General features: G+C 57.3%; 1 protein-coding gene across 1 annotated transcript in view; it reads left to right on the top strand.

The window, feature by feature from the left end:
- LOC121280008 (histone H2B.1-like) overlaps nt 1-15,102 on the top strand; it is a 151,822-nt gene that overhangs the window by 86,745 nt on the left and 49,975 nt on the right. The window contains exon 3 of the mRNA XM_041191639.1: nt 1,149-1,271. Coding sequence (XP_041047573.1) covers nt 1,149-1,271 — 123 coding nt within the window. The remainder of the gene's footprint in view (nt 1-1,148; nt 1,272-15,102) is intronic.

Below are 15,102 nucleotides of genomic sequence, written 5' to 3'. Positions count from 1 at the left end.
CATTCAATTAAATCTCTCTCACACACACACAGACTCATATAGACACAGACACATTCCACTATTACGCTATTTTACAATAAATTCCGATAACATTATGAGAATTATTGTATCTTCTTGATAGGCACAGACTGCAAACTAATGAGCAATTTAGTGGCCTGCAGAACAATTGGACGACTGGGTACATTGTACAATCTCCTTGCTAAAGCTGGCCATGGAACAGTCACTGGTGGAGGCGCTCACAGCCCCTTACAATGTCATCATCCTGTTTTGGACCAGTCTCCCCCATGGCTCAAGCTAACAGTGCAGCCATGCAGCATGGGTTAGGAGAATGCCTGTGCCTAAGCTTGAGAGCACAGCATGCAGTCCAATGGGCAAAGCTGCTGCCAATCAGTCAGGTAGAGTGGGGCGAAGGAGGGTGGGGTTTCGGGCAGCCATGCAGTGCACTAAACTCTGGCCATCCAAGCAGTGGCCAACACTCTTCGGGGTGTGGTAAGGAGCCTTCAGACTTAACCAAGAGAGGATCTTAGAACACCTGATCTGACCCATGCATCTCTCTTTCATTCTGCGGGAGGAGTACATCACGTCCATGGAGCTTGGTGACCTAACTGTATGGCTTATGGCATACAGAGAGTGGAGACGAAGGAGAAGAGAACAACAGATGTGTCTGGCTGAGCAGAAGGGAGGAGTGGGGAGCACCCTCAGGAAGAAGGCTGGGGCTCCCAAACACACAGCTGAAGATCACAGCAACCCATTGCTGGTCAGTGCCTAGCTAGATCCAGGGACTATGGATGCTGTCTTTCATTCCTGCAGATGACTGAGAATCAGTGTTACCGAAGACTGTGGTTGTATAGGCAACTGGTCGGTCACATCTGCCAGCTGATGCAGGATTTGGCGCCACGGGGACATGGAGGGCATCCACTGCCCGTGGCCATGAAGGTTACCGCAGCGCTTAACTTTTACGCCCGTGGCTCCTTTCAGGGCTCCACAGGTGACCTCTGTGGGATATCACAAGCCTCCACCCACAGATGTATCCATGAGGTCATGGATGCCACCTTCGCGAAGGCACACAACTTTGTGCATTTTTCTCAGGTCAGGAAAGCCAGGAAGCAAGAACACTGGGATTTGCCCAAATGTCAGGTTTCCCACAGGTGCAGGGAGCCATCAACTGCGCTCAGATCTCCTGGCAACAAGTGGTCAACTACGTCAACCAGAAGGGCTTGCACTCGCTGAAAGCTCAACTGGTGCGAAACTACCACAAACGCATCCTGCAGGTCTGTGCATGGTTCCCAGGGAGTGTCCATGACTCCTACAGCCCTAGCAGGTCCCTGGTCCCTGCAGTCTTCCAGGGTCCACAGAAGCTTCAGAGATGGCTCCTTGGGGACAAGGGCTAGTCGCTGAGGCCGTGGCTGATGACACCCATGTGGCGGCTTCAGACTGCAGCAGAGCGATGGTATAATGAGGCTCATGCAGCAACTCACAACTTGGTGGAGCAGGCCATCGGGATGCTGAAGATGAGGTTCCGGTGCCTGGACCAGTCTGGTGGAGCCCTGCAACACAGTCCACAGAGGGTGTCGCGCATTGTCGTCATCATCTGCTGTGCCTTTTACAACCTGGTGCTGCAATGGGGAGAGGAGCTGGCTGAGGAGGAGATGGAGGAGCTGGAAGTCTCTTCCAGTGAGGAGGACTTCGATGGGGATGAGGGTGAGGAGCGTGCCAGTGGTGAGGCCCTCGCATGGGCCAGACAAGGCAGGTGCACTTGGGAGGCCCTCATAGCTGCTAGATTTGTGGAGGATGATAAAAACATGCAGTGAGGTGACCCCATAGATCCTCACATTGCATCTGTGAACATTTGACTCCAGTCTGGCTTATGACAGTGCACAAACCCTCTGTGATAATGCTCCTGTCACGGAGATGCAGCAGAGGCCCTAATAGTTGCTCGATTACAGGAGGATGATGACAATATGCAGTGAGGACACTCCATAGATCTTCACATTGCCTCTGAGAATGAATGACTGGCTGAGGGCAGTTCACTTATGCTCTGTAATCTGGGTCATATCACAGAGATACAGCCATGAAACTTGTCTGCCTTCAGCACCTGACCACTTCAGGAGCCCAGTGTCACTGGTCACAGATGCTGAAGAGATGGAGGTGGCCAGCCCCACCTCAAAGGTGCTGAGAGCACACGGAGAGAATGACGGAACTCTGTGACACCCGCCCATGACCTCCTGGCAGCAATGACAAGCACCATCGAGGTGCAGGCATCAGTGATGTGTCCAGTGAGTGTGAGGCTGGACCATCACTTTGGTCTGAAGTTTACACACTGCACAGGGAAGAGGCCCTGGACTGAGACACCTGCCTTTATCTTGTGCAGGAACCAAAGTTTCACATCTGAGTGACACGAACAAGTGCTCATCAGAACAAGGAGCAATAGACATGAAGACATTTTTGGGAGTTTATTTACAATAGTGACTATTATGTACAAGTGATTAACACCCGTAGCCAGGCTGTGCAACTACATTTTCTTAGCACTTGGCCTGAATAGCCAAGTGGTAATGGTACTGGGTTTGTAACCCCAAGATCAAGAGTTCAAATCTCACAATGGCAAAACTATGCAACAATGTAACTTCATCTGAAACAGATGGAAACGTGTTTGTACTCGAAAGAGTTACAAAGACTGCATGCTTGGCCTAAATAGCCAAGTGGTAATGGTACTGGGTTTGTAACCCCAAGATCAAGAGTTCAAATCTCACAATGGCAAACTATGAAACAATGTAACTTCATCTGAAACAGATGGAAACAGGTTTACTCAAAAGAGTATCAAGAGTTCAAATCTCACAATGGCAAAACTATGCAACAATGTAACTTCATCTGAAACAGATGGAAACGTGTTTGTACTCGAAAGGGTTACAAAGACTGCATGCTTGGCCTAAATAGCCAAGTAATGGTAATGGTACTGGGTTTGTAACCCCAAGATCAAGAGTTCAAATCTCACAATGGCAAAACTATGCAACAATGTAACTTCATCTGAAACAGATGGAAACGGGTTTGTACTCGAAAGAGTTACATTTTCTTAGCGCTTGGCCTGAATAGCCAAGTGGTAATGGTACTGGGTTTGTAACCCCAAGATCAAGAGTTCATTTTCTTAACGATCTCGTAGAGGCAATTGTGGATTCAGTTGGTTTCCTGATACTGAGGAGAGAAGGTGTGTGGTGTTGGTGTTGCTGCTCCTCAGTGTTTCAACTGTTTCTGCTGCTGCCTTTGGGGTTGTTGTTTCTGCTGTGCGCTGCTGCTGGACCTGCACTCGAGGGTGTTTGCTGCTGCTGCTGCTCCTGCACTCGAGGGTGTTTGCTGCTGCTGCTGGACCTGCAATCGAGGGTGTTTGCTGCTGCTGCTGGACCTGCACTTGAGGGTATTTGCTGCTGCTGCTGGACCTGCACTTGAGGGTGTTTGCTGCTGCCGGACCTGCACTCGAGGGTGTTTGCTGCTGCTGCTGCTGGACCTGCCCGTGTGGAGTAAAGGGAGAGAGAGGGAGAGAAGAAGAACAGTTTCTGTTGTTACAGGACAGGAAGGCCAGGACTCTGTCTAAAAACAACATCCTAGGTGGGTGTCCAACGTTATTGTTTGTGTAAGGTGGGGGCAATAAAGGACTGTGTTTTGTAGGGGGAGGCAAGAAGACTGCCAGAGGGGTTGGGGAAGGAAGAGAGGGAGGGTGAGTGTGTGTGCTGAAACCATCTTTCTGCCGCCCCTCCCCCAACCCAGCCCTTTTCCCCGGTAAGGCCAGCAGTAGCTGGTGAAGACATCGCCTCCCCCTGCCTGAAGAACATCAGGCCCCCACCCACCGTCCATCCACCATCGAGGACACGAACCTGGATATTTACCCCTTTCCCTCCTGTGCCTCCCTGTCTTTTACTCCTCTCCCTCCTCTCCTCTCCTGCCTAAAAGAGGGGAGGTTGTTTCTACCTCTCTCCCTCACCCCCTTTCCTCAAACAAAATGGCCAATCCTTCCCAGGGTGGGCGTGGCTCTGGCCCTAAGGCCAATTCACCATTGCCTGTGGCCGGGCCCTCGAGGGCTAATGTGGAGGCGGTTTTGTCACCGGTGGCAGGGCCTCAAAAAAAGAAAACCTATGCGGGGGTGGCTGCTTCTGCAGCTCCAGCTGCTCCTGCTGCCCTGTCACCATTCCGCCTCCTCAGCAGGGCCCTTGGGGTAAAGAGCTATGCTCACCCTGAAATGACAATAGAGGCCTGCGTAAAGGCTATGGCTGGGGTCGTCGGCCCCTCAGCTATTGTCGCGGCCTCTAAAATGTATGGGAAGGCCATATTCTTCTTGAGGTCCGAGCGGGTGGTGCACCAGCCCTGCAAAAAGGACTCACTATGGGCGGGACTTTTCTGGCGGTGGATCCCCTTGAGGCCACGGCCCAGAGAATTATTATTTCGAACGTCCCACCTATTCTATCCAGTGAGCTCCTCCTCCCCCACCTTAATAAATTGGGGGAGGTCAGGTCGGGGGTTGCACCAATCCCGCTGGGCCTCAAAGACTCGGCCCTCCGCCACGTGTACTCCTTCCGGCGCCAGGTATTTGTCCGCTTGGCCCAGGAGGAGTGCCTGGAGGGGGTCTTTACTATCAATTTTGAGGGAACCGCCTATCGGGTCTTCTGGACCGTGGAGGGCGTGCGGTGCCATGCTTGTAAGGAGGCGGGGCACGTGAGGAAGAACTGCCCCGCATCCAAGGCCACGAGCCCCACCCAAGCGGCCACGGCTGGCACCGCCCCTCTTCCCCCCGCCACCACTCCATCTCCCTCCCCGCAAGGGGAAGCGACGCCGGCGGCCACTGCCATCTCGGCTGCCGGTGAGGCGGGGGGAGAGCCCCCGCGCCGTAAGAAGGCGCGGAGGAAGACCCGCAACCTGGAGGCGGCCCCTGAAACGCCCCAAAGCCACCAGACACCTGCGGGCACCGGCTCGGGGGAAAAAACATCATCCGGCCCCGGCGTCGTGTCCGCGTGTGCTCCCGGGTCCGTGGGCGCTAAGGCGCCGAGTGCTGGGCCCGACGTCGTCCCTGCGCGTGCTCCCGGAGCCGGCAGGGAAAAGACGCGGGACCCCGAGCCGGGGAATCAAACATCCAAAACCCAGAGGGTGGAGTGTCCGGGAGGGCTGGACAAGGAGGAGGGGGCCTCGGAAATGGAGGTCTCCCTAGCCCCCAGCCTGACCCGGAAGAGACGTCACGCTTCGGAGGAGGAGGTGGGTGATGCCCAAACTGAAGAAGTTGGGTGTGTCCCTTCCCCCGATGAAGAGGTGGTGGCGTCTCCACCGAGTAAAATCTCGCCCTGTCCTCTAGGGGAACTCAAAACCCCTGCACCGACTCCCACCACTGTTACCCCCGTCAACCTGCTGCAGTCCCCTGAACAGGGCCCCTCGGGGATCACTGAAGGCACCTCCCTTGAGGTGGTGCCCGACTCAGGAACCCTCGATACCCCCGAGGTACCTTCTGGCTCATCGGGGGACTGTAGCTTTCAAAATTTAACAAATGTTAACGGGTCATTGGGTGGCGGCGAAACGGAGGGCCTTCCCGCTTCCTCCCAAACCTTAGCACCGGGCGTCCTAGTTTTAGGTCAGGAGATTGTCCTGAGCTCCCCGGACGACCCGGTGCCGGGAGGAGAGCGGGCATCAGAACTGCCGCTGCCCGCTGACCCAAAACCTTTAGAGGAGACCAGAGAGGACCCCTCTGGCCTTGATCCTGGGGGTGGGATCGAGGTACAGGTGGGGCCAGCTGGCAGCTCCGAATCAGCCCCCGTACACAATGCGGGGGAGGGGTCGGAAGCTGGAGGCGACGACCTGGAGGAGGACGGGGTGTCCGTGGTGAGCGCTGGAGATTACGCTGAGACGCTCTCAAGCGAGGCGGTGGATCCCCTGGTGCCCTCCACTGACTCCCCCCTCATCCCCCCAAGGGAACTCCGGGACTTTTTGGCGAGTCATCGTGGTCGCCGAGACAGGGTTCAGTTGGCCTTGGACTGGTGGCATTCTTTACCGCTGGTGTTCTGGTCCACTCGCGAGGCTCTCAAGTCTCCCGAGTTGGATAGGAACGCGCGGCGGAGGGTACAAACGTTTCTCGCTGGGCTCCTGAAGGAGAGGAAGGACTAAAAAGTCCTCTTCTTTTTAATGACTTAAGGTGAAGGTTTGATGTACCTTTGACAATGAAGATGACTATAGCCAGCCTCAACATCCGCGGCAGCAGGGGCGCACAGCGCAGGTTCCAGAACTTCTCGGTCCTCAGGGACGGGAAGTATACGTTGTGCTTCCTGCAAGAAACCCATACCGTTCCGGGAGACGAAGCCACGTGGCTCCTGGAGTGGCGAGGGGGGGTCTACATGAGTCACCTAGCCTCCAATTCTGGCGGGGTGGCTCTCTTGTTGGCCCCGCATTTTCAGCCGGAGATCTTGGGGGTCAGGGAGCCGGTGCCAGGCCGGTTGCTGCACCTGACTGTGCGTCTGGGGGTGGCGGTGCTTCACTTTGTGAATGTGTACGCTCCCCTGGGCACGCAGCAGCAAGCGAGCTTCTTTGAAGAAGTGTCCACTCATCTCGGCTCCATCGACGCTGGCGAGTGCATCGTCCTCTGGGGGGATTTCAATTGCACCCTCGAGGTCCGGGACCGTCACAGTACCCCGCACTGCACGCGAGGTGTGAGTAAGTTGCGGGACCTTGTCAGGTCCTTCGACTTAGTGGACGTCTGGCGAAATCTCCATCCTGACTCCAGCGTGTTCACCTTTGTGTCACCTGGAGTCAGAGCGTCCAGACTCGACCGCCTTTACGTTTCGAAGGCGTACGTGTCCTGCGTTCCGGCTGCTTCTATACAACAGGTTCCGTGCACGGACCACCATCTGGTGTGGGCGGAGCTCACTTCGTTCTGCGCTCGGACGGGGTCTGCGTACTGGCATTTTAATAACCTGTTGTTGGAAGACCAGCGGTTCCTGGACTCGTTCCGTCGCTTCTGGGCCGGCTGGAGAAGGAAGCGGGGAGGCTTCCCCTCCTTGAGACTATGGTGGGACGTGGGCAAGACTCACGTCCGAGTTTTCAGTCAAGAGTACGCGAAGGGGTCGACAAAGAGACGCAAATCCAGGGTCGAGGAGTTGGAGAAGGAGGTGCTCAACCTGGAGGCACGTCTCCGTCAGCCCGACGCGGACCCGGCCCTGCGGTCGGTGTACGATGAGAAGAAGGGCGCGCTGCGGGACCTGCAACTGGTCGGGTCTCGGGGCGCGTTCGTGAGGTCGCGGATCTGTTTGCTTAAGGAGATGGACCATGGCTCTCCCTTCTTCTACTCACTGGATAAAAGGCACAGGGTCCGTAAGCAGCTCTTTACGCTGCTGGCCGACGACGGATCCCTTGTCTCGGATCCGGAGGGCATCAGGGCCATTGCCCGAGAGTACTACACTGCCCTGTTCTCTCCGGATCCGTCCAGTGAGGAAGCTTGCAGAGTTTTGTGGGAGGACCTGCTGCAGGTCGGCCCAGAGTGCGCCGGAAAGCTCGACTCCCCTATAAGTCTGGGGGAGCTGACCGGCGCACTCGACGGCCTTTCTAGGGGCAAAACACCGGGACTAGACGGGCTGACCGTGGAGTTCTTCAGGGCGTTCTGGGACGTCTTGGGGAACGACTTCGCGGGTGTCCTGGGGGAGAGCATTGCTACCAGGGAGATGCCCCTTTCGTGGCGCAGGGCCGTGATTGCCCTGCTGCCGAAGAAGGGGGATCTCCGCCTTCTTAAAAACTGGCGCCCGGTCTCCCTCCTCAGCATGGACTACAAAATCTTCGCCCGAGCCATGTCTTCTCGGCTCGGCGCCGTGCTGGACCACATGATCCACCCTGACCAGTCCTACACTGTCCCGGACCGAACCATTTATGATAACATCCATCTGGTCCGGGACATCATCCACCATTCCCAGAGGGCTGGTCTGTCGAGCGCCTTCCTGTCTCTCGATCAGGAGAAGGCGTTCGACAGGGTGGATCACGGATACTTACTCGGAACTCTGCGAGCTTTCGGGTTTGGGACGCATTTTGTCGCCCGGATCCGACTTCTGTACACCGCCGCGGAGTGTCTAGTGAAGGTTAACGGGTCCCTGACAGCGCCCCTTCGCTTTGGGAGAGCGGTACGTCAGGGCTGCCCCCTGTCTGGCCAGTTGTATTCTATTTGCGTGGAGCCTTTCCTGCGCCTCTTGCGGAGGAGGTTGTTGGGATTGGTTCTGTGCGGGCCGGGCATTGGGGTGGTCCTTTCGGCTTACGCCGATGAAGTGCTCCTTATGTTTAGTGACCCTGCTGACCTGCGGAGGATGCGCGAGTGCCAGGAGGTCTACTCTGTCGCTTCTTCTGCCAGGATCAACTGGGGTAAATGTTCTGGACTCCTGGTCGGTCAGTGGCAGATGGATCCCCTACCCGAGGAGCTCAGGCCTTTCACCTGGAGCAGGACCAGCCTCCTCTACCTGGGGGTCCAGCTCTGCCCCGCTGAGGAATCCTGGCCGGCAAACTGGCAGGAACTGGAGACGAAAGTCACCGCTCGCCTGCGGCGCTGGACAGGACTGCTCCGAGTGCTATCTTACCGAGGTCGAGTTCTGGTCATAAACCAGCTGATCGCCGCCATGTTGAGGTATCGGCTGGTCACTTTGACCCCTCCCCCGGACTTTGTCACAAGAATCCAGAGATTGTTAGTCGACTTCTTCTGGGACAAAAGATTGCACTGGGTCGCTGCCGTGGTTCTGAGTATCCCGCTTAGGGAGGGTGGTCAGGCGCTAGTGTGCCTACGCACACAGGTGGCGATTTTCCGCCTTCAGACCCTGCAGCGATACCTCTACGTCGAGCCTCCTCCTAGATGGTGCGCCCTGATGACGTATTTCTTCCGTCAGGTGCACGGCCTGAATTATAACGTGCAGCTCCTGTTTATAGAACAGCTGGGCCTCGGTGGCTCCTTGCAGGCGTTGCCCGTCTTTTACCAGGACCTGATCAAAGTCTGGAAAGTGGTCGCCTCGTGATGCAGCTCTCCCCCGTCAGGAGTAGCGGCTATCGTCAGAGAGCCGCTGCTCAGGAATCCACCCCTCCGTCCTTTTCAGTGGTTGGCGGAGAGGAGGGCTGTGGCCGCAAGGCTGACCAGGATCGGGGACGTGCTGGGTGGCGGAGGACTGGGCTGGATGCTCCCGCAGGAGTTGGCACGACGCGCGTCTGTGAGTGTCCAGGTCGCAGCCGATGCCATCCAAGACCTGAGAATGGTCGTGCTCGGACCCGACGTTATTTTGGGTCTTGAGGTGGCCCAGGTGCGTGGTGGTCTTCCGTCTGAGCGTTCCCCTGTTCGGACGGAATTCCACATTGGCCCCAAGCCCTGAACCCTCCCTCGGGTGCTGGTGCCCCACAATATGAGCCGCCTCGGGGACATGGCCTCTGTGCCTTTTGGCACGGCAAAGAAGGGCTTTTTGTACGGACTGCTGCTGCACACCTTCCATTTTCTCGCCCTTGTCCGTCGACCGGACACGCCCTGGCATGCCTTGTTGCCGTCTGGCGGCGGAGGCCCCCGATGGGAGGCCCTCTACGGAGGTGTCCTCCCCCTTTCTATCGGGGACCTGGGTTGGAGGGTGTTGCATGCAGCAGTCCCTTAAAATAAGAGGATGCATAGGTTCACGGACTCTCAGGACACATGCCCTTTTTGCAGTCTTGTGGAGTCCGTGGACCATGTATACATAGGGTGTTGTAGGCTGCACTCCCTTTTTAGTTATTTGAAAAACCTTTTATTGATGTTTTGTTTGCACTTCAGCCCCATGCTCCTGATCTATGGGCACCCGGTGCGGAAGGGGGTCGGGAAGGAGGAGGACCTCCTCGTAAACCTTCTCCTGGGCCTGGCCAAGTTGGCAATTAACAGGTCCAGGCAGCGGGTGATCGACGGGGGAGTCCCGCCCGATTGTTTGTCCCTCTTCCGTGGCTACGTTCGCTGCCGGATGTCCCTGGAGAAGGAGCACGCGGTGTCTGCTGGCACTCTCGAGGCCTTCCGTGCTCGGTGGGCACAGCAGGGACTGGGGTGTTTTGTTGACCCCTTTAATCACATTTTGATTTAAAGTTTGTAAGTTTCCTTTAAACTTTGTTCTTGGTTTTACAGCTGACCTGAATTAGGGGCTGTGCCTGATTTATCCCAAATTTTGTTGATTTGGTTTTCATTCAAAAGATTATCAAGAGTTCATTTTCTTAACGATCTCGTAGAGGCAATTGTGGATTCAGTTGGTTTCCTGATACTGAGGAGAGAAGGTGTGTGGTGTTAGTGTTGCTGCTCCTCAGTGTTTCAACTGTTTCTGCTGCTGCCTTTGGGGTTGTTGTTTCTGCTGTGTGCTGCTGCTGGACCTGCACTCGAGGGTGTTTGCTGCTGCTGCTGGACCTGCACTCGAGGGTGTTTGCTGCTGCTGCTGGACCTGCACTCGAGGGTGTTTGCTGCTGCTGCTGGACCTGCACTCGAGGGTGTTTGCTGCTGCTGCTGGACCTGCACTCGCGGGTGTTTGCTGCTGCCGGACCTGCACTCGAGGGTGTTTGCTGCTGCTGGACCTGCCCGTGTGGAGTAAAGGGAGAGAGAGGGAGAGAAGAAGAACAGTTTCTGTTGTTACAGGACAGGAAGGCCAGGACTCTGTCTAAAAACAACATCCTATGTGGGTGTCCAATGTTATTGTTTGTGTAAGGTGGGGGCAATAAAGGACTGTGTTTTGTAGGGGGAGGCAAGAAGACTGCCAGAGGGGTTGGGGAAGGAAGAGAGGGAGGGTGAGTGTGTGTGCTGAAACCATCTTTCTGCCGCCCCTCCCCCAACCCAGCCCTTTTCCCCGGTAAGGCCAGCAGTAGCTAGTGAAGACATCGCCTCCCCCTGCCTGAAGAACATCAGGCCCCCACCCACCGTCCATCTACCATCGAGGACACGATCCTGGATATTTACCCCTTTCCCTCCTGTGCCTCCCTGTCTTTTGCTCCTCTCCCTCCTCTCCTCTCCTGCCTAAAAGAGGGGAGGGTCTTTCTACCTCTCTCCCCCATCCCCTTTCCTCAAACAAAATGGCCAATCCTTCCCAGGGTGGGCGTGGCTCTGGCCCTAAGGCCAATTCACCATTGCCTGTGGCCGGGCCCTCGAGGGCTAATGTGGAGGCGGTTTTGTCACCGGTGGCAGGGCCTCAAAAAAAGAAAACCTATGCGGGGGTGGCTGCTTCTGCGGCTCCAGCTACTCCTGCTGCCCTGTCACCATTCCGCCTCCTCACCAGGGCCCTTGGGGTAAAGAGCTATGCTCACCTTGAAATGACAATAGAGGCCTGCGTAAAGGCTATGGCTGGGGTCGTCGGCCCCTCAGCCATTGTTGCGGCCTCTAAAATGTATGGGAAGGCCATATTCTTCTTGAGGTCCGAGCGGGTGGTGCACCTCGCCCTGCAAAAAGGATTCACTGTGGGCGGGACTTTTCTGGCAGTGGATCCCCTTGAGGCCACCGCCCAGAGAATTATTATTTCGAACGTCCCACCTATTCTATCCAGTGAGCTCCTCCTCCCCCACCTTAATAAATTGGGGGAGGTCAGGTTGGGGGTTGCACCAATCCTGCTGGGCCTCAAAGACTCGGCCCTCCGCCACGTGTACTCCTTCCGGTGCCAGGTATTTGTCCGCTTGGCCCAGGAGGAGTGCCTGGAGGGGGTCTTTACTATCAATTTTGAGGGGACCGCCTATCGGGTATTCTGGACCGTGGAGGGCGTGCGGTGCCATGCTTGTAAGGAGGCGGGGCACGTGAGGAAGAACTGCCCCGCATCCAAGGCCACGAGCCCCACCCAAGCGGCCACAGCTGGCACCGCCCCTTCTCCCCCCACCACCACTCCATCTCCCTCCCCGCAAGGGGAAGCGACGCCGGCGGCCACTGCCATCTCGGCTGCCGGTGAGGCGGGGGGAGAGCCCCCGTGCCGTAAGAAGGCGCGGAGGAAGACCCGCAACATGGAGGCGGCCCCTGAAACGCCCCAAAGCCACCAGACACCTGCGGGCACAGGCTCGGGGGAAAAAACATCATCCGGCCCCGGCGTCGTGTCCGCGTGTGCTCCCGGGTCCGTGGGCGCTAAGGCGCCGAGTGCTGGGCCCGGCGTCGTCCCTGCGCGTGCTCCCGGAGCCGGCGGGGAAAAGACGCGGGACCCCGAGCCGGGGAATCAAACATCCAAAACCCAGAGGGTGGAGTGTCCGGGAGGGCTGGACAAGGAGGAGGGGGCCTCGGAAATGCAGGTCTCCCTAGCCCCCAGCCTGACCCGGAAGAGACGTCACGCTTCGGAGGAGGAGGTGCGTGATGCCCAAACTGAAGAAGTTGGGTGTGTCCCTTCCCCCGATGAAGAGGTGGTGGCGTCTCCACCGAGTAAAATCTCGCCCTGTCCTCTAGGGGAACTCAAAACCCCTGCACCGACTCCCACCACTGTTACCCCCGTCAACCTGCTGCAGTCCCCTGAACAGGGCCCCTCGGGGATCACTGAAGGCACCTCCCTTGAGGCGGTGCCCGACTCAGGAACCCTCGATACCCCCGAGGTACCTTCTGGCTCATCGGGGGACTGTAGCTTTCAAAATTTAACAAATGTTAACGGGTCATTGGGTGGTGGCGAAAAGGAGGGCCTTCCCGCTTCCTCCCAAACCTTAGCACCGGGTCCTAGTTTTAGGTCAGGAGATTGTCCTGAGCTCCCCGGACGACCCGGTGCCGGGAGGAGAGCGGGCATCAGAACTGCCGCTGCCCTCTGGCCCGAAAAGTATAGAGGATACCTGAGAGGACTCCTCTGGCCTTGATCCTGGGGGTGGGATCGAGGCACAGATAGAGCCAGCTGGCAGCTCCGAATCAGCCCCCGTACTCAATGCGGGGGAGGGGTCGGAAGCTGGAGGCGACGACCCGGAGGAGGACGGGCTGTCGGTGGTGTGCGTTGGGGATTACGCGGAGTCACTCTCAAGCGAGGCGGTGGATCCCCTGGTGCCCTCCACTGACTCCCCCCTCCTCCCCCCAAGGGAACTCCGGGACTTTTTGTCGGGGCACCGTGGTTGCCGAGACAGGGTTCAGTTGGCCTTGGACCGGTGGCATTCGTTTCTGCTGGTGTTCTGGTCCACTCGCGAGGCTCTCATGTCTCCCGAGTTGGATAGGAACGCGCGGCGGAGGGTACAAACGTTTCTCGCTGGGCTCCTGAAGGAGAGGAAGGACTAAAAAGTCCTCTTCTTCTTTTTAATTACTTAAGGTGAAGGTTTGATGTACCTTTGACAATGAAGACGACTATAGCCAGCCTCAATATCTGCGGCAGCAGGGGTGCACAGCGCAGGTTCCAGAACTTCTCGGTCCTCAGGGACGGGAAGTATGCGTTGTGCTTCCTGCAAGAAACCCATACCATTCCGGGAGACGAAGCCACGTGGCTCCTGGAGTGGCGAGGGGGGGTCTACATGAGTCACCTAGCCTCCAATTCTGGCGGGGTGGCTATCTTGTTGGCCCAGCATTTTCAGCCGGAGATCTTGGGGGTCAAGGAGCCGGTGCCAGGCCGGTTGCTGCACCTGACTGTGCGTCTGGGGGGGGCGGTGCTTCATCTTGTGAATGTGTACGCTCCCCTGGGCACGCAGCAGCAAGCGAGCTTCTTTGAAGAAGTGTCCACTCATCTCGGCTCTATCGACGCTGGCATCGTCCTCGGGGGGGATTTCAATTGCACCCTCAGGGTCCGGGACCGAGACGATACCCCGCACTGCACGCGAGGTGTGAGTAAGTTGCGGGACCTGGTCAGGTCCTTCGACTTAGTGGACGTCTGGCGAAATCTCCATCCTGACTCCAGCGTGTTCACCTTTGTGTCACCTGGAGTCGGAGCGTCCAGACTCGACCATCTTTACGTTTCGAAGGCATACGTGTCCTGCGTTCCGGCTGCTTCTATACAGCAGTTTCCGTGCACAGACCACCGTCTGGTGTGGGCGGAGCTCACTTCGTTCTGCGCTCGGACGGGGTCCGCATACTGGCATTTTAATAACCTGTTGTTGGAGGACCAGCAGTTCCTGGACTCGTACCGTCGTTTCTGGGCCGGCTGGAGAAGGAAGCGGGGAGGCTTCTCCTCCTTGAGGCTATGGTGGGACGTGGGCAAGACCCACGTCCGAATTTTCTTTCAAGAGTACGCGAAGAGGTCGACAAAGAGGCGCAAATCCAGGGTCGAGGAGTTGGAGAAGGAGGTGCTCGACCTGGAGGCTCGTCTCCATCAGCCTGACGCGGACCCGGCCCTGCGGTCGGTGTACGATGAGAAGAAGGGCACGCTGCGGGACCTGCAACTGGTCGGGTCTCGGGGCGCATTCGTGAGGTCGCGGATCCGGTTCCTCAAGGAGATGGACCGCGGCTCCCCCTTCTACTCACTGGAAAAAAGGCACGGGGTCCGTCAGCAGCTCTTTACGCTGCTGGCCGACGACGGATCCCTTGTCTCGGATCCGGAGGGCATCAGGGCCATTGCCCGAGATTACTACACTGCCCTGTTCTCTCCGGATCCGTCCAGCGAGGACGCTTGCGGTGTTCTGTGGGAGGACCTGACGCAGGTCGGCCCGGAGTGCGCCGGAAAGCTTCACTCCCCTATAAGTCTGGGGGAGCTGACCGGCGCACTCGATGGTTTTTCTAGCGGCAAAACACCGGGACTAGACGGGCTGACCGTGGAGTTCTTCAGGGCGTTCTGGGACGTCTTGGGGAGCGACTTCGCGGGGGTGCTGGGGGAGAGCATTGCTACCGGGGAGATGCCCCTTTCGTGGCGCAGGGCCGTGATTGCCCTGCTGCCGAAGAAGGGGGATCTCCGCCTTCTTAAAAACTGGCGCCCGGTCTCCCTCCTCAGCATGGACTACAAAATCGTCGCCCTGAGCCATGTCTTCTCGGCTCGGCACCGTGCTGGACCACATGATCCACCCTGACCAGTCCTACACCGTCCCGGACCGAACCATTTATGATAACATCCATCTGGTCCGGGACATCATCCACCATTCCCAGAGGGCTGGTCTGTCGAGCGCCTTCCTGTCTCTCGATCAGGAGAAAGGTGTTCGACAGGGTGGATCACGGATACTTACTCGGAACTCTGCGAGCGTTCGGTTTCGGGACGCATTTTGTCTCCC

This window comes from Carcharodon carcharias, chromosome 7, assembly GCF_017639515.1.
Source record: "Carcharodon carcharias isolate sCarCar2 chromosome 7, sCarCar2.pri, whole genome shotgun sequence".
Lineage (NCBI taxonomy): Eukaryota > Metazoa > Chordata > Chondrichthyes > Lamniformes > Lamnidae > Carcharodon > Carcharodon carcharias.
The sequence above is the reverse complement of the archived record's forward strand: the minus strand, read 5'-3'. Positions and strand labels throughout refer to the sequence as shown.